Source organism: Microtus pennsylvanicus, chromosome 3, assembly GCF_037038515.1.
Source record: "Microtus pennsylvanicus isolate mMicPen1 chromosome 3, mMicPen1.hap1, whole genome shotgun sequence".
Taxonomy (NCBI): Eukaryota; Metazoa; Chordata; class Mammalia; order Rodentia; family Cricetidae; genus Microtus; species Microtus pennsylvanicus.
The window spans coordinates 88,373,262-88,399,110 of record NC_134581.1 but is presented as its reverse complement, the minus strand read 5'-3'; the positions used below and the strand labels follow the sequence as shown (position 1 = coordinate 88,399,110).

The window sequence follows — 25,849 nt, the reverse complement described above, 5'->3', positions numbered from 1 at the left end:
CGAGTTCTTCGTAAGCTTCAAACTCTCCGTTTTCCTATCAACTAAAGGTGATTGCTCTACTGACAGAATAAAAATGTGTTTCTCAACTTATATCCATCTCTAACAACTGTCTCTTCCTACTGCAGTTGAGTTTCTTAAGACTGTATCTTCTCTACTTTCTCAGTCCTAGTAAATTTTCAGTAGTGCTGCCTTTGCCCCAACCATTGCAATGAAACAGTATGTCAAGGTCATCAGCAACCACTTGCAGACTCAAGTAACACCTCCAAGTATGCAGCGTGAGTCTGCAGTCCTTAGAAGCTCAAGTGCTGCTCAAGCCAGAGCCGCGGTTTGGTACCGTCAGTCTTTATCCAGTAGGGCCCTGACTCTACTGATTTCCTTTAATCCTCTTGCTGAGTTTGCTCAGGTTCCTGACCTCTCTTTCCTGTTAAATGCCAGGGTTCTATCACCACCACCGTGGCTCCTCGTCTCCTGCCTGTATGTTGGCAGAAGCCTCCAAATGCCCCCAAAAGGGTTCTCCCATTCTGACTCTTGTCCTTACCAAGATCATCTTCCAAAAACCCCTCGAATATAACTCCAGGCATATTTTTCCCTTAAGTCCATTTGATGAATCTCCAGAGCCTATACAACATGGCCTGGCCTCTGCTCTCCAATCTCACCCCTCTACATTTTCTTTCTATTCAAATTCCATAGGCTTGTCCGGAGTCTCAAATGTATGTGCTTCAAGCCACTTCACCTTTGGTGACATTTTCTCTTTTCTCAGAACGTCTCCTGCTTCACCTCATGATCTCATTTGCTTAGCTAATTCTTTCTTTTTCTTTTCTTTTTTTCTTTCTGTTTGTTTGTTTGAGACAGGGTTTCTCTCTATAGCTTGTAGCCTGTCCTGGTACTCGCTCTGTAGACCAGGCTAGCCTCAGACTCACAGAGATCCACCTGCTTCTGCCTCCCAAGTGCTGGGATTGAAGGTGTGCGCCACTACAGCCTGACCTTAGCTAATTCTTATTCATCCTTTGTTATTGAGCTCTGGTTTGCTCATCCAGAAAGCATTCTAAAGCCTTTTCTCATCCCTACAGTGCACTCTGGGCCATCTACTTTCTCTGCACTTTCATGTCCTTCCAAGCCTCCATGCTTACTGTCTCTCGGTTAGAGAGTTCCTGGGTATTTGAACTGACTTTTTACTTACTTGTATCCCTTTATGAGTCAGAAAACTCTGTGAGGGAGTAATTCATCCTTCTAGATCCTTCTCCAACCCTGCAAAGAGTAGGTTCTTGATGAATGTTTTGGGAATGAACCTCAGCTTCTATCTCTCCTCCACCAAATCAAAATGTTTCTGAGAGGAATCCTAAGTGACTTTCTGCTGTAAACTCTGCAGTTCTAACCAAAGAGTCAGCTCTCTGTCTTTAAAGGAAAAGGAGCTAGCTGAGTCAAGGTCGCCTTGTTGGCTCTCCTGGCTATTTCCCAGTTTGACCTCTGATCAACCTGAATGTCTTCCTATGCAGAAAGTTCTCCAAATAACAAGAAGTCAGGAAGCACACTTCCAAAAGCCTACAGAGCTGGGGAAAGCTACAGAAGCAACGCTGGTGGGCTGATGTGGACAGGCATGAGCTGAGGGACAAGGTCTCTCATGCTGCTCTTTATTCACGCTTCTCTCTTTAACAATATCTCTATAGACTTACAATCCCACGCTGGTCGTTAGGGAGATGAAGTAGCACACAATGTTTTTTTCTGAGTCACGGTGTTAGAGAAGAAGAAGTTCACAGCTAAACAGAGCCCTGCTCTCACCTCCTCACAGCCAGGTAGTTTCCTGTGTAAACAGTATAGTGGGCTTACACAAAGACAGCTATAGTGTCTCTAGGAAATACAATCGTACGGCATCATACCTGTGCATGGAGTCAGTCGTTAGTGTAAGTGTCATTGCACAGCCCTTGACTGTAGGGAACGGGACTCACTCACACTCAGCTCTTAGCACCGACTCTAAACTGTACTCTTTACACATGAACACGTTCAAATGATGTGTGTGATTCAAATCAAAAATACTCAAACGTGAAACTCGCCAGTTCCAATGGGAACAGAATTCCTACAGAATTTTTTATTCATCAGCTGCAACAAGGATTCTGTTTTGTTGTCTTTTCTTTTGTTGTTGTTGTTGTTGTTGAAGAAACAGGGTTTCCCTGTGTAGTCCTGGCTGTCCTGTCCTGAAATGCACTTTGTAGCCTTGGGTCATCTCAAGCTCAGAGATCTGCCTGCCTCAGTCTCCTAAATACTGGCCCTCAAGGCATGTACTTCTCCAACTAGCTCACGACTAGGATTCTAACGCTCTGTTGTAAGCTCTGAGTGTTTAAACTCCGAAGTTTAAATCGGAAAACAGTTGCTGGGACTCTGTTTGGAACAGCTAAAAACCTGCAGACTCTTACTTTGGATTTTCTGTTCTTAGCTGATGTGTAAGAATCAAGGGGCTTCTACAATGAGGTTGGTCCCTCTGTACAAGAAGAGGAAAAAGCTCAAAAGAGAAACCACCTATCCATGTCACACTCATTACAAAGCTATGAGAAAATGCCACAGGTCAAGGAGCCTCTGTTCCTGGTAAAGCCCAAAGCCACAGTTCCATCAAAAAGATGTAGATACTTCTGTGACCCTCCAAGGCATCTATGTCAAAGAGGGGGGAAAAAGTATGAAATTCATGAAGTAGCATTAAGTAAGGATTCATACACACTCATGACTGTGCCCATAGGCATTAATACAAGCTTACAAACATACCATGGAAATACACATTTGCAACTAAATTATCACTCAGACTCAAATTGTTTATTTGGGACATTTATGACATTGTGTGAAGACTAGTGATAAAAAACTAAAAGTTAATAGCCTAAAAGTTTTGAGATCCTCAGCCACCACAAGTGTTCATGTGTATTAGTTATCCCACTCAGAATAAGAATGGGAGCAATCATTTAGAAAGTTTCTGCCTCTCCTGGACTACTCCTTTTAACCAGCCGGTTGCTCTGCAGGCTCAGCTTCAAGGCTGTCTTCCCTAAATGTTCCAATCACAGTGGGATTTCAGGGCCTCTTCAGCACCTCCATCTCCCAACACAGAATCTGTCAGATGACGCTGACACAGCCTCGTCAGATCCACTGATGAGAGAATAGCAGGACTTAGAGGCTGATACTCCATCTCCACGTCTTGCACAGCGGGGGGCGGGAGCAAGTACATTTTTTTAAGTTTTAGTTGAAATAATGAAGGCCATTAGCTTTTCCCTGTTTTAATCAAGAAGTATGATCGCTACATCATTTTGGAGCTGGATTCAAATTCAATAAGGGTGGGGTTTTTTTGTAGATATGGGTTGAGTGTCCCTTATCCAAAATGTTGGTATTTCAGATTTAATATTTTCATAGAATTTATGAGTTATGCAACTCTAACTCAAAATCCAAATTCTAAAATATTTATGACTCATTATTTATTATTATTATTATTAATGTGTGTATTTGTGGTCTATATGAGTATAGGTGCCCTGGAGGCCAGAAGAGGCCTTTGAAGCTGCTGCAGCTGATGCTTCCCTGAGCTGAAGCCACCTTATGTCAGCGCTAGGAACTGAACCCAGGTCCTCCAGAAGAACCAGTGCTCTTAATCTCAAAGCTACTTCTCCAGCCCCCTTACTACTCTACAATCTTAAGCTCTTGGTGTTTTGTCACTTCCTAAAACTTTGAGTTCTGTGCCGTTTGGTCAAAGGTTTCCGAGTAGGGAAGCCGGCCTGTACTGTAACTTCTTTATTAACTTGTTAGAACTTTGATTTTGAATAAATGTTTTTTAAAACCCTGCAGTGCTTCGACAATTTCCTGAGAGTTAAAAGAGGCTAATGATCTCACTAATAATTTCATTTCCAAGTGGGTTAGCACTCTTAAATGCTATGAGTTTCCCAGGGAATTTTCCACTATCTGCCAGCAAAGACCAGAGTCTCTCATAAAAACGTGTTTAATTGCAGTTACGCACATTAAGTGATGAGGGTTTTATTTTTCTTGTTTCTTGGTAAATCTTATCTCTAAAGCCTTTGAAGGTTCTGTGGTTCTTCTTTATAGAACACTAAGGTGACACCAATTACGCTGTCCTTCTCATAGAAGCTTAATTTAAGAAGAAAGGAGTAGACTAGGAACAGAGGCAGCCCGCACAGCCCTATGAGTAAATGTTTCTGCTGATAACTCCACCAGTCCTAGGACATCCTGGGGCAAAGGTTCAAGAATTCCAGTCCGAGAAATAGTTATTGTCTACAACCCTAAGTTCAAATCCCGCATCCCACAGCTCTCAGTGTCCTCATCAGATTCCAGCATATTCTATTACTCCGACTTCTTTTTCATGTTTAAGCTGTTGTGAAGAGTTGCTATGCACACTTAACAGCTGCCATTTCGCTCCCATTCCCCCACATCCACCCAAAGAGGCTACACTTTAGTCTTGTAGATTAACTTGAAATGAACTATTATCCCCCAGGATGAAATACAATCAAAATGAACTTAGAGAATTTAAATACACACACACACACACACAGCCAGCAGACACTTTAATGTCTATAAATAAGGCCTTAAATATTAAGGATTTTAAAGTTGAAGCAGAACATTCCAGACAACAACTCCAGCTGCATATTTTAAGTACTTAGTCCAAAAGGGAAAAAAAAGCTGGGAGGAACTGCACGTGTAGAATCAGAGGACCCCAAGACTGGAAAAGGTTCATGCGGGCAGAAGGAGCAGGAAAAATTATGAGTTGTTCACAGTAAAAAAGCAAAGGCCAAGAACCATCAGGCAAAGATAATTCTCAGCAGTTTACTAAGGCTCAAGTCCACACTGTTAGGACTGGGGACCGAGCCCTGAGAGGGTACTTGCCTAGCCAAAGCCAGCTCTTCCCTTGGTCCCCAGCACAGCAAGGAAAACAGAGGTTTTAGCATCCAGGTGCCAAAATGCATCCTGAATGCTAGAGACAAAAGATTAAGAAAGTAGACCTTTGCCCAAAGAAATCTTAGCTTTCCTAGCAGAGAGGATGCAATGAAAGTCACTAACACAATGGACCAAAAAAGGCGGTGACACTGAGTTCAAGCTGCAGGAGTAGAGGTCTCACAGTTGGTAGGGCCCTTGGGCTCTTGGCCATTCTGTTCTCTGGCTTTCTCATGCAAAATCTAAAGAAGTACATGTTGATTTTTTTTATTTGAAGTTATTTCAGAGGTGCAATGCTTTGTCCACAGCTGAGCCCGAGGTAGCGAGCTCCAAGCCTAATTGCATTCCTCTAATGTCTCATTAAATAGATTTTGAGCATGTGGAGATTTCTCCTCAAGGAGCAGAAAGGCAAAGCCCACCCCTGGCAAATGTAGAATGCACCAGCTCCTGAGGGATTAAGGGACCACATTTCTTCCATGCTAAACCATGGCTATTTCAGGATGGGGACACAGTGGAAGGTGGCCCCAGGGGTGTGACAGGGAGGGCTAGGGGATGTGAAGAAGATGAAAAGCTTCGCACCCAGCCCTAAACGGAGGCCCTCACTTCCCACCAACTCAGGCTAATCCAAATGGACTCCCGAGGATCTTCCTTAAGAAGGAAAGCCTTACCCACCCCACTTCACCCACCCCACAGGGCACAGCACAGCACAGCAGGTGGACAAACTGTCTGGAGAGCCCTGTGCCTCTGTTGACACAACAGGCGCCTTCATGCTCAGGGCTCGCCTGGAACCATTGGTAGAGAGCAAGTTGTAAGAAATATTGGAAATATTGTCACCAGCAGGAAGCAGGGACAAGGTGAGACCCCTGCAGGCTCAGCATGGAGAAAACTTGGTGTAATCGTCACACCTCCAAGTGTCAAGACTGTATTAGAGACTTAGTATTTTAAAATAATATTAGATATTCGGATGAATTCGCGTTGAGGCAAATACTTAGGTATAAAGAAGCCTGTCGCTTTCAACAGGAGAAGAAATGACGAAGTCACAGAGCTGTTTTAGAGGAGCCACATTTAAAAGACACAGCAGGACTCCATTCACTAAATGACATCATTACTGGGGGCCCTGCTCTTCTCCAGTCAGAGCAGAACGGTGGATCAATCTGGGTCTGCTCCAACTCAGGGCATCTGCATAACTCTGGAGATTATTCCAGAATGGTTTTAGTGTTTACTGTTTTAACTGAAAAAAAATGTGAAAAAATAAAAATTTCTTTTCCAGTCTGTTAATTACCAAGTGGTGCAGAGACCATCTGATGGACATACGGTAATGCGGTCTGTTGACCGGTACGGAAAAGCTCACTGAATGTTTAGTTTTCAGAAGAAAGTGTTTCACATTCAACCATGATTTAATATGTTAAATTTATTCATTTTATGAAATGTAAACATATTAACTATTAAATACACATCTCTTGGTGTTTTTTTAAATCATAAATGTTTTGATTTACTTGAGAAAATTAAACAAAAACCAGGAGGTGATGGCACACACCTTTAATCCCAGCACTCAGGAGGCAGAAATAGGCGAATCTCTGTGAGTTCAATACCAGCCTAGTCTACAGAACAAGTTCCAAGGCAGGCTCCAAAGCTACAGAGAAACCCTGTCTTGAAATATACAAAGAAAAAAAAAGAAAGAAAAGAAAATTAAACAAATCATTATTCAATTCTGGACAATATTAACCTATAAACCAACTAAAAAAAACTTATTTAACTGTTAAATCTGTGCCCCAAATTAAAACTACATCTTTGTGTATACAGGACAGATATAATTGCCATTGGCAACTACAAACTGTAGAAGAAATATTTTATTTAAATGACTCTTGAAGTTAATGAGCTGGGGGAAAGTTTGACAAGAAGTTTCAAGCAACAGTATGTACAACACTAAGGACAGGAAATATTCCCAAAGTCCATCAGTTAGGTGAGGACACAGCATGTTTATATGCTCGGTCCACTTTAATGAAAATGCGTGAACTATTGCCATAGCAACAGCAAGGAGGAACCTTGGAAATAGTATGTGAAAAGGGGAGTCACATAAGATACGCTCAGTTACACTGGTGTGACACCCCAAAGTGAACAAGGCATAGTAGTACATGACAGGGACACAAACATGTCAAAGCTACAGAGTACAGAGGAAAGCAGCCGTAGCAGAGAGCTGAGGCACTGCGACCTCTAAAGGGTCAGGCATCAGGCAAAGATGCTCTTTTCCAAACAGGTTGATGGGCATAGTATTGCTCATTTTATTGTCATTCTTGATTTTCTATTTGTATTTTATTGATAATTTTACGTGTGTGTGTGTGTGTGTGTGTGTGTGTGTGTGTGTGTGTGTGTGTGTGTGTTCAGACTTGGGATTGAACCCAAGACCTTGTGCATGCTAAGCACACACTCAACCACTGAACCACACCCTCAACCCAACTTTAAAGCAAAGCAACAGTGATAGGAAATGTATTTAATCACCTGCATCCTTAACCAGTACCTAACTGGCAAAGCATGGTGGGTCAGGGTGGAGCAACATCCCCGACACAAAATTGTTTTGGAAATTTGGTATAAAACGCATTCCTAGGACTTCAGCCATATGAGATTTGAATGTCTCTAAAAGAAGAAGAAAAATTAAAAGATTCCTTAATCCTTTTTAGGGATAGTTTAGATCCTAAATTTTACAAATCAAACCAGTAACAATCAAATTAAGAGCAGAAGAGTCTCCAGGACAGCTCAGCTGGGAAATGTGCCCGACGACCCGAGCTCAGTCCCCAGTATCCACACAGAGGAGAGAACAAGCTATCCTCTGGCCCTCACGTCTCCACTATAGCTCTCTAAAGAGCATGCATGCGTGCACGCGCTCTCACACACACACACAAATAAATAAATAAATAAAATGTTCCACTCAAAAACAGGAAAATTCCAAAATAGATGTACGTCTGAGGATCTACTATTCTCTACGCAGCACCATACTTTTTCAAATATATTTTTATTTTGGATAACAAAGCTCTGAATTGGGCAGCAGTACCCTCAGTGTGTTAAGGTTTGGATTTGTCTTCTGTCCCTTTACCCATACTGTTTGGGAGTGTTGCTTGGCTTTCCTTATTAGCGTGGCAGAAACCCAGGATTGTCCTCAATGTGAGTAACCCTGCCCAACGTGGAGAGTTACTTCATCTTCTCCTCCATCCTATTCCTTCAGGGTGAGGGAGGTCTCGTGTGATCCCTTCTCTATCAAATGAGGTGAGTTACCCTGAGTCCACCATAGTTATGGTAGGAATTACATAAAGGAGCTGATGTAGAACATCCAGGTGTCAAAAGGTAGGCATATGCAAGTGTTTGCTACGATGTGTGTTTGTCACCATTGTCATTTTATGAACTCCACCTAAGACTGAAAAAGAAAATCCGTACTTAGTGGAATTCTATCCACCAAAATCAATAATGTATTCCTCTGAGAATAACTGACCTTATGGCTCTCCAACTCCTGTTTAGTGGTAAGGGCTAAATCAGCCTAGAGTCTGGGTTAACCCTACAAGGCAGAGGCAGCTATAGAGTCTGGGTTAACCCTACAAGGCAGAGGCAGCTATAGAGTCTGGGTTAACCCTACAAGGCAGAGGCAGCTATGGAGTCTGGGTTAACCCTATACTGTAGAGGCAGCTATAGAGTCTGGGTTAACCCTATAAGGTAGAGGCAGCCATGGAAAACCAGCATACTGTCACAAACCCTGTTCCCTGAAGAGTTCGGCTCAAAGGCTGTCTCCCATGAGTCAGCCTTCTAAAGGGAAGCAAGGGAGCCATGGAAGAGCTAGAGCAAGCATCACACTTTGCCCTTCCTGGAAGGATTTGAGAGCTCCTGACCCAGACATTTGGGAACTCACAGGCACAGAAAGACAGAGAGACATCCACTCCACAGCAGGACAGACAAGCACAGTCAACTGCCTCACCCCGTTGTGAATTCTCTCTCCAGCCAGGGCTGTGGCAAATGACTACATGACTTTTGTTTGCATTTAATATTATGTCTAGGGATGGGTGACAAGTTCAAGCCAATTAAGAAGCACACGAGCCGTCACCGGTTCTCAAGCTGAAACCATCAGTCATGTTGATTCTTCAGTCTGTCCTCATTTGTCACCCTCAGATTCCCTCCGGGAGAAACACTGTGGGTTGAGACAGCCAAGAGGGAATCCTAAAATTATTTTATTCAATTCCAACCACTTTATTGTGGTTGAAACTCACCCACTTCATTGGGAGCATTTTTTTGACTGCTCTCTCGGCACAGAATCATTTCGAGAAAAATTTGGGAGCTCATCCTAAGAGCTCGTGCCCGATGTCAATCTCTGAGAGTCTTTGCAAAGATCCCCACTACGCTCTCACCTTCAGCCCTTCACACACCCGAGCATGACAGCAGCACCAGGGACCTCGATGGATGAAGAGAGTTATTTGTGTGGCTTGAGATGACATCAGATGCTGCGGATCAGTAACCGCCCTGTTTCGCAACTAGGAACTCCTCTTCTAATAGCCTCTGTCAAGGGTTGGCAGTTTTTCTGGAAAATAAATACTTGAAGCTTTTGTGAGCCACGCTGTCACATCTGTCACAGCTCCCTGCTTCTGCTGCTCACCGCGAGAGATGCCCAATACGCAAACAAACCAGAGGGCACGCGTAAGCTCTAGAGAAGATTCTACGTATGGGCACCAGCCGAATTTCAGAAAACTTTCACAGATCGTGAAATGTTCTATTGACGTCTCTGTGACTATTTATAAATGGAAAAACTATTCTTAGGTCATAATATCAAAAAATAGATGGTGGGCCAGATTTGGCCAGCCGACAGCACACAGTAATATATATAATTACAAAGACCATTTAGCTTCCTGTATGCTTATCATGTTTCTATCTTTTCTGAGCTAAGTTAATTTTCCTTAGTCATTCCTCCCTAACACAATGGGGAGGCGGGGCTTGTTTTATCAATAATAGAACGTAAAGCATTCAGACATTATCGTGAGGAAAGGGCCACAGTAACCAGGTATGGGGATGGGCGGTACTGGTTTGTTTTGGTTTGGTTTGTGTGCAGTGCTACAGGCCCAACCCAGGGCTTCACAAATGCTAGGCAAGCCCTCTGCCACGGCGCTACATCCCCACCCCAGGAAGAAAGGTGGTTTTGGCAGAGTTTCCACCTTGATCTCTGCTTACGCACTGTCTGTGCGCACCAAGCACCCGGTTTCCTGTGTGGCACTGTCTGACTCCCGTGGCTGGGTTAGAATCCAGACCTGAGGATCTCTGGTGAGCCAGGATGATGACCCTTTTTAACACATCATTAATGTGTGCAGTAATTAGGCTACATGTGTGACCGAGCAGGCTGTTGCCCCATCAGAAATCCCGGCTGCCGTGAGCGGGCAGGAACGCCTCTGAGAGGAGCACGTATGCACAGGGCTGTCTCCAAAGACAGTGTTCCAGGCTTGTCGTTAGCATTTGTTTGTCTCCTGAGGACAGCAGGTGCTGAGCAAGCACCTCGAGAACCGGAACCAGCTGCAGTCCACTGGCCAGCTTCCTCACGCCTAACTTCTGATTCCCCATTTGCCGGCATTCCTCGTTCACCCCCTCCCCATTCCTGCCTACTGTCCTCCCATGAGAACACACACACACACACACCACTTTGTCTGGATCCACAGTCTCACAGAATATTTTCAACAAGCTGCTGAAGATCCATAAGCTCAGTTGCATCCTGTCCCACCTAGTCAAAAAGTCCACCAGAGATGTGACCGCCCTCCTCGCAAACACCACCCGATGGTGGCACACCCATGTTATCTTATCCTCCACCTAGCCCCCAGCGCCGTGAACGTGGAAGAGGACACTAGGTCTTGTTTATAGGACATAGCATTTGAGCGGTTGGACAGTTGCACTGCCCTGTGTTTCCTTTGTGCCACAGGAGTCAGAACTGCTTGTCAGGAGACTTTTCTCACACCACAGGGAATCACCAAATGAAGTATCGCCAGCAGATTCTAGACTTTTTAAGATACCAGTGATCTTCTGAGACACGATTCCAGAAAGAGTCATGCAGGACTCTTAATCTAGTTAGTCCTTCCACACAAAGGCCATCCACTATGACCACTTAGAAGATCACCAAAGCATTCACCAACAATTCAAAATTATAAAATAGGGGCTTCGTGTAGAATGCACCCCAAATTGCAGACCCAGAAATAAACCAGGAATGCGCAAGTCACCCTCAAACTGCTACTTCCTTCCATCCTGTCCAGTTAGCAAATGTTTCCGTCAAGAGATTTCCGCCTCGGGATTCTGATATAAAAGAACATGAACTTCTGCTCTCCTCCAAAAGACAACCCCTGAACTCTACTCTTGGGAAGAAAAGAAGTCAAACTCCTTGAGGGGTTCCTCTCCTTTCCTAGTACAGTCCTGGAGTCTCTAACACCCCGTGATGAAACATTTCCTACGGGTAATTAATCTGAAGCCGCTCCTATGGAAAGAAAGTCACAGAGCTCATTCTGTGAGGCGGCAGCGTTGACCTGTGTGTGCCGCTCATTTAACTTTACGAAACTCTGAGCTCCCACTGTAACACAGAAAGCTGAAGGGAATGAAGCAAACCTATCCAGGAAGACCTGAACTCAAACACTTCACACAGACCACCCACGAGGCCCTAAAAGGCATGATGTCACCCAGGAGGGTTCACAGAGTAAAGTGGAGATTTTGAGAGAGAGTTAATTTTGCTTGAGTTTAATTCATAAATAATGGTAATCTTTCCCTAAAGGGCTGTGCCTCAATCAACTGAGAAGACATTCTTTTTATAAGATAATTATTTTTAATACAAGCTATCAATTACCGAGTGCTTTGTTTCCAGGAACTATGCTTAATAGCTTTATAAACACATATCTTATTTAACTTGAACAACTAACCCTATTGTGTAGTCATTATTATCTCTATTTTACAGATGAGGAAATAGAGTGTCAGAGAGGTTACGTGGTTTGCAGACAGGTCACACAGACAATAAAATATAAACCCAGGGCTGTCTAACTAAAAACCTGTACATGGCATGCCTCCACTGCAGGTTTTGCTCACGATAGACTGCATGATGTACTGAATTATCCCAGTACACCCCACCTGCTTGTGGAACTACGTGGAGACTGGGTCTGAGCGGTTAAGCATTTTCTACCCACTCATGACAATGAAGGAATACAGATTCCACCCTGGTTCTTCTGTGAGCAGCCTTACTCAGTGAATCACACAGCTCAGTGATGCCCGATAGAGACGCAGCGAATGTCACCCAACAACAAGTGAGTCACAGAAGCAGATGGCAGCAGATCGGAAACCTCCTGATGACCAGATCACTTCATTTCCCACCCAAAATCTCATTGCCTCATGGGATTTTTCTGGAATCACTGAAAACCTCGATCACAGGGAAAACTTTGGACTTTGCTGTGTATATTATAAATACACACATACACAAATATATATTATGAAGCCTGCCTAACGGCGGACAGATTTGAATTCTAATTTACAAGCCTGATAATCACATGAAGTATGCAACTCTCCCTTGAAAGAGACGCATAATCTAATCTCAACTCTGCCATATTCTCGTCACTTCTATAAGCAGTGATGGAAACCATTTCATACAGGGTCTCCACTTAGGCTAACTTCCCTTACATCTACAAGTTCTTAGCGCAGAGCCTGCCACACAGCTGCCTTTGTATCCTCAACACCTTAAACAGCAAAACACATTCTGTTTCGGCTAATTGCTACAAGCATCAAAGACAGAATATTCCAGTAGGAAAACACAAGGCTAACTGTCTGGCAAGGTGATCTGTCATGCTGTGAGCTGAACAGGCAACCTGGGAAATAAACTTTCAGTAGTCACAGCCCTCAAATGTGCTAAGAGCACTCACGAGCTCCATGATGATATCCAGGAAAAGCAATTTTTTTTCAATAAAAAGAGTTGGTTTTTCTTTTCTTTTCTTGGTTTTTTGAGACAGGGTTTCTCAGTGTAGCTTTGGAGCCTGTCCTGAAACTTGCTTTGTAGACCAGGCCTCAAACTCACAGAGATCCGCCTGCCTCTGTCTCCCTAGTGTTGGGATTAAAGTTGTGTGTCACCACTGCCATGCTCAATAAAAAAGTTTTAATCATGAAAAAAGAAGTAACATAGATAAAATTCCTTTTCTCCCCCCAGTTTGCCCATGCATTCGCCATTCCCTGAATATCCTGTTTCTTAACTCTTGTTGTCTCAAGTAGTTTTCTTTTTTATTTGATAATTTGTTTTTTCACACAGAGTAGCCTTGAGAAGGCGGGATCTTGCTGTGTAGACCTGGCTAGTCTAAAACTCAGAGATCCACCTGCCTATGCTTCCTGAGTGCTATGATTAAGGGCATTCACCACCACACCTAGCTTAAGCAGTACCTTCTTTGATTTATTTTATTTTCCTTTATATGCATTTTGTGGGGGTGAAGGTGTCTAAGGAGGCCAGAAGAGGGCATTGGATCCCCTGGAGCTTGAAGTACAGGAAGTTGTGAGCAGCTAGATGTGGGCACTGAACAGAACTATGGTTCTTTCAAAGAGCAACAAGTACTCCCAATCACTGAACCACCTCTCCAGGCCCTGTCCCACGTAGTTTCAACATGAAGGTTTAGAAGTAGAACTATCAGATGTGATGCCAATGTGCAGACTTGCATAGTTTGCAGAATGATGGCCCCTGCGATTTTCTCATAGACATTCACATGGCTGCATGGAAGTTCTTTGGATTCAGCAATCCTTATCCTTACCCCAAAGATCCAAAGATGACGTGTTTCAGTACCCTCCATGGATGTATGAAAGCGAAACTACTACCAATTCTGCTGGCATATATATACATATATATATATACATATATATATATATATTAGTAGGTGACTGATAGTAATAAAATAGAACAATTGTAGCAACATACTATATTTATGTAAGAGCGATGCCCCTGTCAACATCTTATTGATCTGTTCACACCCTTCTTCCCATGTTGGGAGATGTTAGCTGTATCTTTGCTCATACATTTATTTGGGCATAAAGGCATCATCTGGGGAGTGGGGGATGCTTTGGCAAATTCAACTGTACTAATGGCTTCACATAAAGGAGGGCAAAGCTCACAGAAGGCTAAGGGTTTTTTTTGTTTTTTTTTTTAACCAAAAGGCCTAAAAGCAGTATTTCTAAATTAGACGTACCATGCAATGATAATTAAAACGTCTAGACTGCTAGGAGAGCTGAATAAAGCATCTGCCACTATGGCTGCCATTACAGAATAATGTGGTTGAGATTAGCACCTCTAACAACAAGATGACCACTTATTACTGGTAACAGACATCTCTCTGGAGATTGCCATGGTAACATTCATCCCTTCCAACAATCCCTGACACCACACACTGAACAGTTTTTAAATTAAATCATGGTTACAAAATATAAAGAAGTTTTAAGATGACATACAAATAGACTTATCCTCCATTGCCAAAGAAACTATAATTTAACATTATATTCTTTGAAATTTAATCTCAACTATCATAGACAATTTTTGCAAATCAAAATATCAGTACCAGTGAAAACCTGACCAAAAGTCAAGGGTAGTATGTCACCATATCAGCAAATATTTATAAAAGTAGGCTGCAAAGCAGAGGCGGTTTGTTGTGACTTTAAGCATTGCTAACAATAAGAAATCCCAATAACTCAGACTTACATAATTATCAACACATATTAGCAGAGAACAACAATTAAGAGTTAAGAGTTCTAATAATTCCTTCAGAAGTTCAGAGTTTCTTTGCTCGCATGCCAAAGCACTGATGGGGTACAGCAGTTACCCTGGAGAGAAACAACATTGTCAACCAGGCTAGGAAGGTGGGCAAGACCTCAAATCCAGCTTCAAAAGTCACAGTGGCTGTGTAGTATGAGCTGTTCATGTATCTAATTATAAATTGACCTTGTGTCCCCACTGTGAAACTGTCGACAAGCTCTGTATTTAAAAGCTTTTATCTTGGGATGGAAAAGCTATTGAGAAAGCCATCAAAAGTTCCACAAGATTAAGAGTTTCACGGATATGTGTGGTCCCATCCCCTATCGCTTTTCAATGTTTACGTTATGAAAAGTTTCAACTATACCCAGAAGTGCAAAGAGTAATATCATGAACATCTGTGTACCCACAACCAAGTGACAGATTTGTAATGCTTAGACTGAGTCACAGAAGGCCTTTTAAATGGCAAACAATTACATAGGAAAATAAAAACTTGTGGGTAGCTCTCCCCACTGCCATCCTCCCGCCCACTAATATTCTGTACTGCCCCGAATGTTTTCAGTCACTCTAAAACTGTAGCAGACTCTACACACCAATCCACAGCTTGTTCCTCCCCAGGATTTTTATTTCTAAAAATGATCCATTTTAATTACTACATAAAGTTTATTGCATGATGACAGCACATGTTTTTTTATATATGCCAGTTAGGTTGTTGTTTGTTTGTTTGTTTTAGTTTTCCCTAATCTAAAAAGCATGGAAATGAACACTGTTATGCGTGCCCTGGTACACATCTACCATGACTCCTAGAGGCGCTGCATTGCAGGGTGCTCACATCTGTGCCATTACCAGGAGTTGCCAACTGCTTTTTGTAGTAATCCAACTCAGACTGGCATTCTGACTCGGCCCTAACAAAGTCCCAAATTTGATACCACCACCAAAAAAAAAAAGGTAATTATACTAAGTAACACCCTAATCACCAGTCTCTGTCTGGGATTTGAGAAGGTCTACTTCTTTACATCTCCATCCTTGACTAAGACAGCCAGACCCTGTGCTTTGCCTACCTGGTGGCTGTAAAACATCCCATTTTCCTGACACAGTTAGGCTGAGCATCTCTGCATTTTACTGGTCATCTAGACCATTAACGTGACTTAACTTCCTGAGTTCCTCACTAGCAAATGAAGGTAACGGTGCCCCCTCTCAGGGATGCTTTAGAACTGACTTAAAAAGCAGTTATTCCAGTGCTATAATATATCAGTTGGTTTTTAAAAAATTACTGGGCCAGCTAGATGGCTTAGTAAGTAAAGGTGCTTGCCGCCAAACCTGACAACGTTGAGTTTGATTGCTTGGGCTAACGTGGTGGAAGGAGAGGATGGACACATCCCCATATGATTATGGTTATGCAAGTGAATAAAGAGGCTCGAAGCATAAAGTCTTTCTGCCACTTCTCCCAAGTTTACAGTCTGGTCTGGATGATTACTGCCAGACTCAGAGAGCAGATTCTTTGCAATCCCTCTTGCTCAGTCAACAAGATAAGAGGCTATACTGTCTGTTTCTAGTGTCCATTCAGGAAAAGTACAGTCAGCAAGACAAGGTATTATGTAAACTAAACCTCAATCAATACACATGTGACTGCCACCTTGTTTGTGATAGGATCATTATCTTGAATCTCAGCAATTATTTTGTCACAGAGTAAAGGGAACTCTTGAAAAACAGAGTGGTGGAAGCTGACAGGGACTTGCCATGCCCAAGAATTTCCTAGAGTGGACACACAGCCAGGCCTTCATAAGTGTCACTATTCCCAAGGTCACTCCACTCCCCCACAGGGCCACCACAGTGATCTTGCGTATGCGAAGGGAAAGAACAATCATAGCATTTACTGAAAAACTAAGTCATGTGTAATAAAAGGAATAATCAAAAGTATATTGAATCCGGGCATGGTAGCACACACCTTGAATCCTAGCACTTTGGAGGCAGAGGCAGGCAGATCTCTGTGAGTGTAAGGTCAGCCTGGTCTACAAATGGAGTTCCAGCCAGGGCCAGGGCTACACAGCGAGACCCTGACTCAAACAAAGTATACTGAGCGGGCATAGTGGCACATATCTGCCTTCCGTCACTCAGGAGGCTGAGATCGTAGCATTGCAAATGAGATATGGCCTTGAACTACACAGTGAATTCCAATCTAACACAGAATACGTAGTGAGACCTAATTTTTTAAAAAAAGATGTGTGCTCTGCCTGGACTCTGCCATACTCAGTGTCCTGTGATCAATCGCCTCTGGACTTGCGTCACTTGCAGCTGACCTTTCCTTTGGGAACAGCTGCGCTCGTCCTTGCAGCCTTAACTGGTAGAGTCAGGAAATACATAGAGCTGCATGCTACACCTATGGCACAGTCCTGACATCAGCACCCCTGGTGATTGATTGGCAGGGCCTCCTCAGATGTGCTTTCATAGCCTCTGAAGTTCATGATTCCTAACCCCTGCAATCAATTTGAGCTGGCACTCAGAGACCAGAAACTCCTCAGTAACTACACTCCGAGGTTCTCTCTCCTCTCCAGAGTTGACTGGGGGCTCAGCTGCGGCCCAAATATAATTAGGCGGCCTTCTGGAACTATCTAGGTGCAAGGCTTTCTTCCTCACATGAGTGCCAAGTTTCCACTTTCAAGAACTTAAACTGCCATATAAAATGCTCTAGCAAGGATGAGTAATTAGACACTGTAATGGAAAATTAACTGTGTTTTTATTTAGAGCACTTATTTTAACAAGACTTTTTTTCTAACTATTATTAAATTGCAATAAAAATAAATTAAATCCTGAGAATTTACAAAGACATTCTGTTTAAAAAAAAAAAAAAAACAAGTGAACACTCTCCTGGAGAGTGTTTATTTTGTTAATGCCATGAAGTGTGTGTAAGGTCCAGATCAGAACCTCATTAGTAATGATTCCTAATGCTGATTCTATATCTGCCATACTTGCTGTGAGAGACACTGTTTGCAGCTCTCTGGCGGCTAAAACAGCAGGCACTGGCGTGTAGGCCCCCTGAGAATTCCCTTAACCCTCAGTCCTCTCTTTCCTGCCCTGCAGCTTGCAGTAGACATGTGTCTTGCTGCAGAATGCTTTGTGAACACTCAGTGAGCACCTGTGGCTTTAGCAAGTTCCGGGGTGGGAAGAAAAATGCTGGCTAATCCAAATATGAACCCATCTCAAGAGACACGCTGGAGATCGCTCTTCCACCCAACAGAAGTGCCACGCAAGTGCTTCCTAAAAGATGTGCATATCCACTATCACCCAAATTCTCGCATCCAAACCCTTCAATCATATTCCAGTTAAGAGCTGGCAAACTAGCTCAGCCATGAAGCCACAAAATTTACTCCAGGACGGGACAATGGCAAAATGGGAGAGCTGGCTCCATGGCTCCCACACAAGCCAACAGGCAGGGTACAGCGAGTGAAGCTCGGGATATCTGACCTGCTTTGCTTTTCGTTTGTTCCTTTGCCTGCAGCCTGCCAAGCTTGCAACGCTAAGCCCTCCTCTTCCGAAGGAGAAACAGACCCTCAAGATGTTTGGAGTATGACATTTCTCCAGCCGCTTACCCTCTGCCATGAATGTTCGATGATGGGCAGTACCACATTCCAGGGGACTCCACTTAAGGTGCCAAGCATGAATCTAAGTAATCAATGTTATCTCTTTATTGTCTGTGGACAGTGATCTCAGAAGTCACCTTGATTTGGTCTATAGAACAGAATGCTCCAAGCTATCCTGTGGCATAAGGTTGAACCTGAGCAGCCTTGAGACTTCACAGAAATCCACTCTTTCTCTTTTATCTTCCTTTTTTTTCTTTCTAATCTCTCTTTACAATTTAAACAACCATTTCAGTTCTTACTGCTTCTCATACAGACCAATGGAAAACCTACAATGTGCTAAAATTAGTTTTATACTGTCTGTCTCTATTTGCATTATAAATTCAGTCTCCATCTCAAAGAATAAATAGCCTGAATGATATATGCAACAGGCCTTATAAGTGAGCCTGTCTGTCTAAGTATTCTAAGCAAATATAAATATTTGCTTAATTAAATTATCAAATTCAATGTTATAAAGGACATTGGAAGAGGCACTTTAAGTCTGCACAAAATTTCTAATCCTTTTTCCATCTGCAATTAGAAAAATCAGCAGCAACAGAAACTGCTAGAAAATAATTCATAAGTTCTTAGAGCCAATTCCTAAGGAATCCCTCAGCATCTCAATATAATTTCTTTAAAGAGAAATCAGAAAACTTAAGAGGTGGTGGGTGAGTCAACAGCTGCTCTGCAAATGTATTCTGACCCTGATGCCCCCGACGCTGTCCCTCAATGTGTTCTCCCTTCAAATGGGAATAGAGAAACTGGCGTGAGTAATTGCTAATAAAAGTCTGCTTGCCTTTGGCAGAACTGATAATGATCATTTTCCCAGACCCTGGTTTACATTTCCCCATCAACATTCCAGGGCCCAGTTCTCAAGTTCCCAAAACGCTACTGGATTTGGTCTCCAGCTGAAAGACCTGAGGTTCGGGGAATCAGTGGAAGGAAACTCATGAAGCCCTTGCTGGCTCTCTAACAGAGTCGTGCAAGTCTGGGCCTCGGAGAACTCTTCACCGTCGTGACAACCCGGTCTTTGTGGTAAGTGTGCACAAGGACACCACCCCAAAGAACTTGTTTCTCACAGACCCACCAGAGGATAAAATGTTCTCAATGCCACCTCCTAAGATAATCACCCTGTCCCAAATGTCCTTTTTGATTGGTTGACTGGCCTCTGGGTGCGACTGCACGAGTTTATCCAGGGTGTGTGACCAAGATACAACAGTCTTCCTGATTTCTGAGAATCCTGACAAGGACAACTGTGTAAAAGGTGGATTGAACTATGTCAAAACACCACTGTGATGCTGTGACTCTGAAAAAAAAAATCAATGAATCTATCTTCTTCCACTTGGATAGATTGACCTCTCGACCCCTGCCAGCTCCAAAGTCATGGCCAGACCTAAAGGATCAACTCTGAAGGTCATGAATAGATTCAGCAGAACCATCCTGCCCAAGAAGGGGGAAGGAGCTAAACTACAGATTGTACCAGAATAATTGAAAGTCACAGGTCTCAAAGTGTCCAAATATTGGTAAGCTCCTCCCCAAGATGAGCAAGTGGAAATGTAAGCTCATTCTAAATAGCAACAATAAATTATAAGTGATTAATCCCGTAGGTGTGTTTATCAATCACCTCACAGGAAAACCCTCAGGGTGAGCTGTTGCATGTTTGTGTTTGTGGAAGAAGTTACCTGTTTTCTCTGAACGTTCCTCAGACTTAGAAACTCTGACTGTCTCTAAAGATTTAAACACAGAGGCAAAGCTTTCAAAAGTTCCAGTGCCAACGACTTCACAATCTAGTCCACTGTGAGGAGCCAATCTTATCCAAATGACTTTCGACCAATGAGAGTTCATCCTGATCCAAAACAGACAACAACAACATACCCCAAAAGGTATACTGTATTTATGAAATCATAAAGTGTACCTTGTTTGGGTAAACTTTCGATCACTGCCTCCATGCTAATATTTGAGAGATGATTACTGACTTCCAGCTGGCAATATATTTGATTCTGTGTGAGGATTGCAGCCAGCAGATTTAAACATAAAACCTACGGGTCACATACACATTAAGTCAAAAATATTCTATACCTCGCTGACAGTGTGAACAGCAAACTTTGTTTAAATGGAGATTTTCTTTAGATTTTGTTTTCTTTTGTAATTTAATGATAAACTTTTCTTTAGTTTGGCTTAAAGAGAAGGACTCTTCTCGGGATCTAGTAAGGTGATTTAGGGGGAACTACTGGAAAACAACATTTAGAGACTACTCTCAAAGAGGATAATTATTGTGTTTTCAATAAAGGGCCTGTTAAACAATACTTCTTAATAATGAGTACTCCATCAAGAGTAAAATGTTTAGTAATCAATTACTTCCAGGCGATTATCTGCCTAATGAAAAAGCCTTCCATTCTTCTGTTCGCGTAAATGCATACTCATCTGCCGGAGGAGATCTGATATCATGCGCCGCAACTTGGATTACCAAATTTAACAACACAGACTGCTTAATTAGGCAGAAGTTTTTTAAACGCGGCTTTTGTTCTGCCCCTGTCCTGTGTGGTTATTAGACATGCTAGTAAGTCAATTGTGAAGGATTTTCTTAGTCTTAGTTTTCAGTAGTTTGCCTGACAAAGTTCACTTCTGTTGCAGTGACTTAAGCTAGTGGACATGGGCAAACTAAGATGGGAAAATTTGGTAACTTTAATTTCAGTATAAATTTTCACTTACTTTGAATTTCTTGTACATTGCTCCTGCCACATATGCTAAATATCTGTCTCTAATCAGAAAAATGAGTTACCATTTCATTATAGATACCAGCAGCTTATGACTTCTATTTTTAATTCATTTTTAAAAGGTTGTACTTATCCCAGCTAAGATTTAGACATTTGACAGTTAAAAAGTATAAAAATGCTTTGGAAGCATGAGACCCCAGAGAAGTCACTAATGGGCTTCCCATGATCTTACACATAAGGCTTCCGCTGAAATCGTAAACCCGCTGAAGGCATACGATCTGAAAGCATGAATTGTTGTAGCTAGATTTTATGAGTTTAATTCCACTAGCAAATCCTACTTTCTATATTTTAAGTCTCAACTAGAGCAAAATCGAGGCACATTTTGAAAGAAACAATCCAGAGGAAGAAAGTCAATGCCAATAACCCCTTCTGCCGCAAACCATTAAAAAACTTCTAGGAGCATAGGACTAGATTGCCATGCCTGTCAACCCACTTTTAACACTCACGAAACTGCCTTTGAATCATTACATTTTGTCTGTTTTATTTCCCACACAAGGTTCAATAAATCACGCAGCCTAGATGACTGCATGACAATTTTCTGGGCCTTTTTCTCCCTCTGTTTTTCCAGCATTTTTTTTTCATGACCCAGTTCTGTGACTCCTACAAGCCATGAAAAGTTGCCTTAAAATTATGGCAGAGTCCGTGAAAGTCGGCAGGTACTAAAGGACCCCTAGGTCCTCAGGAATTGTATTTTCCTCCCGGAGTCTCTCTCCTGGGCAATGACTGAACAGGGTGCATTAGGATTTACCACAGAAACAAATCCTTGATGGCAGTTGCATTACTGTAGCAAATAGATGTTCTCTAAAGAAGACTGAGGCCCCTTCTCCCTACCCAGTATATCCACAGATGACTTTCATGGGAGGCACCACATACAGCAGACACAGGAAAGTAAAGATGTTACATGACGGGGTCTCTCCTGTGTTTCTAAACTCTCTTTTGTGTATCTTACTTATTTCCTTGTTTGTAACATCCAGTTTTATAAGGCTTGTTGGGGACATAAGATCTAACTCTGCCTTGCTGACAAAATGTGTAATATTCATTTCTTGGCCAAAAAATGTAGGAATATCTTGCTTTTGGAAAATCTTTGCTGTATTTATTCTAGGTTTGGTGACAGGTTTAGCAGGACTGTCAGAGAAGCAAAGGAGAAATGGGATCCCAAGCACTATGTTTAGCAGATTTTTATCCCAACAGCTCCCGTAAGGAAGTCTTTGAGAACACTGCTAGCACACACTTTTATTTTTCAAAGTATAGTTTCTTGAACTTACTTTACGGCGGTCATACAAGAAGCATAACGCCAAGGCCCCTCTGGTTTAGAAGCACTAAATGTTTGTTTTTAATGGGAAGCATCGTCAAGAACTTCTTTTTAAAAGAATTTTTTTCTTTAACTTTTTTTTTAAGCTACTCCCACGGGTTTTGTATCTACACCACAAATCCCTGAATCCCCACCATGCCAAGTGAGTCTGAAACCTGTGAATTTCTCTCACTACACTCAAAATGTTATAAACGTCTTTGGATTGGTCTCCTACAGACCTACTTTTTCAATATTATTGCTAAATTCTGTCTCTTTCCTATTGGTCTAGTTTTTGTGGCGAGAGGAAATCAGGTTGGAGGGATGCTTTTACTGTTACTAGTTTTGGTTTTAGTCCCTTAAAACCAAACTAGCGTTTGGTCCCCTGCCTATGTCAAAACTCAGCATAGTCCAAAACTGCTTCCCCAGAGGGAGATCATTTTAAGTAAAGGTCGGTGAATTCAGTTTTGAAGCCCAGGAAACCGATTTACTTGTAAAATTACAAAGACGACATAAGAAGTAGGGCATTAAGTGTACGACCACCAAACTCAAGTTGAAACCGCCAAACACACTGCGCGAAACCACCTAGGCACTGAATCTGGTCAAGTGCTTTGAAGTTTCTCATTGGAACTCCATAGTGCCAGGAAGAAGGGTGTTTTCTCCACGAAACAGGAAAGGGCGCTACAGAGGCGTCCCACTGCCAGGGCTGCTTGGTCTTAACTTATCTCCCATCCAGGGAGCAGTACCTGCCCTGGCCGGGTTGCAAACGCTCCGCTTTTGAATGTCCACCGCTGGCGGGTCTGTTCTCCTTGCAAGGACGCAGGAAAGAAATCTCTTGGTCCTCTCGCTCTCGGGTTGGAAAGCAGAGGCGACCGCAAAAGGGAGAAAGTACCACAGCCCACTATCTCCCAGCGATTCTTACCGGTACAAGAATGCAGAGGCTTGGGTCGCACCACCAGCGACGGGCACACAGAGTAGAGGGAAAGTTTCTCAAAGTAGTCGCAGGTCTCCTTGGAGAGGATCTCATCGATCATGAAAGTCTTGTAGCGCCGCCTGGCTGCTTTGAGCTGGCCGGGTGAGCTCAGCCTCAGTTCCGCGTGGCAATGCATGGTGAGCCGGGACTAGAGCCTGGCGACCTGAGTGCTGCGAGCGCCGGCTCTTCTCGGACCGCGGGGGCTGGCACGCGGGCTGGGGCTTGAGCCCCGCTCTTCCGCAGCCTGAGGGGCGCCGGGGGCAGGTGAGGCGCGCGGACCGGAGCGGGCACGGGCGCGCCTGCTGCGTCTACACCCACCCGCGGAGCAGCATCTTTGACTACAGCCTTTTTGGGACACCGCAGCTGTCAATCAGCGCGCACTTCCTGCAGGGCCAGGTGCGGAGCGCGAGCCGAGGGGCGTCGGCCGCCACCCCGCCCCTGCGCGTCCGTGCGGCCCGGGTGCTGAACTGCGCACCCAGGGTCCGGCAGCTCCAGCTCACCTCCTCCCGCCAGTCCGAGTCCAGCGCTCCCCACGCTAGCTCTCTATTTTAAGACACTCGCGTCGGCTCTTCTCTCCCCACCCCACCCCCAAGCTCCAGGTGTGTGTACGGGAGTGCGCGCGTGTATGTGCACGCGCAGCACGGCCGGCGCGCGCCACCTCCTCCTGCGGCCCAGGAGCCCGCGGCCGCTTTTCCCTCTGTCCTCGCTTAAAGCCAGTGCTGCGAAAGGGGCCACGGCTCCCTGCCCCACAACCCTGCGGATAGTTACGTCCGCTTCTTTTACCACAAAATAGTGGAGTCCTCGTTCAGACTCCAGAGGCTCCGGGCCCCAGAGCACGCGCTTCCCTTCGACCTCTATGTCTCACTTGTCCTCGCGTGGGCTGTTTCCCAGGACCACGGCGTCCCCTTTTCAGCCCGCAGCTCCTAAACCCGCGCTGCACCCGCGCGCTCCCGGCATGGGGGCATTTACGCCGACGTTGAAAATAAACTTGTCTTACGATCCCAAACTACAAATGACTTTAGCACAGTCCGTTACCCCAATAATAAACTGGAGGAATAATGTGTATTTTTGTGTGTTTAAATTCTGGTCATAAAACTGTTTGCTTTGCTGGAAAGCGCCAAAACAGCAGGATCGTGGCGTGTCCGCGGCTCTTCCCAGTCAGCTTAAATTTTGCCTTTTTCTAGTGCCCAGTCCCGGTTTTCATTCCCAGGCATGACAGACTTCAGGTGTTTGTCTTTTTTTAATTTTTACTTACCTATTTATCTATCTATCTGTTTATTTTAACGTCCTGATCTCAGAGTCTGTCCCAATCACTGTCAGGACGAACTTTTGTTTTCAATCACAGAGTCCTTGAGTGAGAGGGACCAGCGGGTACCTAAGCGCCTGGGATAGCTCCCGCTGTCCTAGATGCGCGCCGCCCTGGAAAGCGACCTCCCAAGTCGCTCGGTCCCAAGATTGTGTCCTTGGAGCGGCACCTGGGAAGGAAACCGACACGGAGGCACAGAATTTTGGACCCGGACAGCCGGTGATGCTTCCTCGGTGCTCTCACCCTGGGGGTGACCATGAGTCTCAAGGAGTGTTCTTGTCGGGCTAAGAAAGCAAGTCCGGACGCGCACCCAGGCGGGTGGGCAAACTTGTTGAACTAATGATTAAGCACTTAGGGAAAATGGGTTTTAATAGACGGAATCATAACCGAGCGTTTGCTATGACCCGCAGCCCTTATCGACGATCTTTATTTCCCACGTGTCTGCGTCCTCCCGATTCCGCTTTCCCCCTCTCCATTTGGAATTGCTTTTATTTCTTCTCCAGACGGAGGCAACCGCCAGGACTGCAGCTAGGTACCCCAGTGGTGACGCCTTCCTTGCTTTCATCCCCGGACCCTATGGCCTATCTGATGTGGGGGAATCAAGGGCCTAGCACTTGTCCCTGATCAGTCTGAGCGCTGCCTCCCAACGCCACGGCCCGCTGCGCTGCGCAGAAAACCGGGCCAGGGACTGGAGCGCAACGCTCGCTGCTAGGGCGATCCTGGAGAGCTCTCTTGGTCCCCAGGACAGTGCCGCACTATTGGCCACCGCAGGGAAGCTGAATGTTGTGTGGGATCCGCGTCTAACCGAGGTGACAAAGAGGCGGGCTTACAGCGCTAGGGAGCCTGGTACCAGAGTGGCAGCTGTCGCGCTTAAGCAAGCAGGCTCCACCGTGGGCGCAGGGAAGGTGGACGCTCTGGGTCACCCTGCAGAACCCTGCCCACTGCACTCCTTTCCTCCAACCTTTTTCTTGACTCTTTCCACTCTTTCTCCCACTAACTCTTTCTCCCCCGCCCACCTCATTTCTCCTTTTACCTCATTTGTTCTCGCATTTGGGGCTTCTAGGTTTAGCCCCCCCCCCCTTCACTTTCCTGTTTTGTTCTCCCCATAGCATGTCTTTCCTTTTCTTTCTTCCTTTCTCATCTTCTTCTTCACCTTCTCTCTTTCCAAACTCGGGTCGGGAGTGGCATTTGTGTACCCCTTTCCTGCGGAA

At 44.1% G+C, this 25,849-nt stretch overlaps 1 protein-coding gene across 1 annotated transcript in view; it reads right to left on the bottom strand.

Moving 5' to 3' along the window:
- The window catches only part of Barx2 (BARX homeobox 2), a 65,094-nt gene extending 41,204 nt beyond the window's left edge, over positions 1 to 23,890 (bottom strand). The window contains exon 1 of the mRNA XM_075967956.1: positions 23,282 to 23,890. Coding sequence (XP_075824071.1) covers positions 23,282 to 23,468 — 187 coding nt within the window. The 5' untranslated portion in view covers positions 23,469 to 23,890. The remainder of the gene's footprint in view (positions 1 to 23,281) is intronic.
- Between the last annotated feature and the right edge of the window lie 1,959 nt (positions 23,891 to 25,849).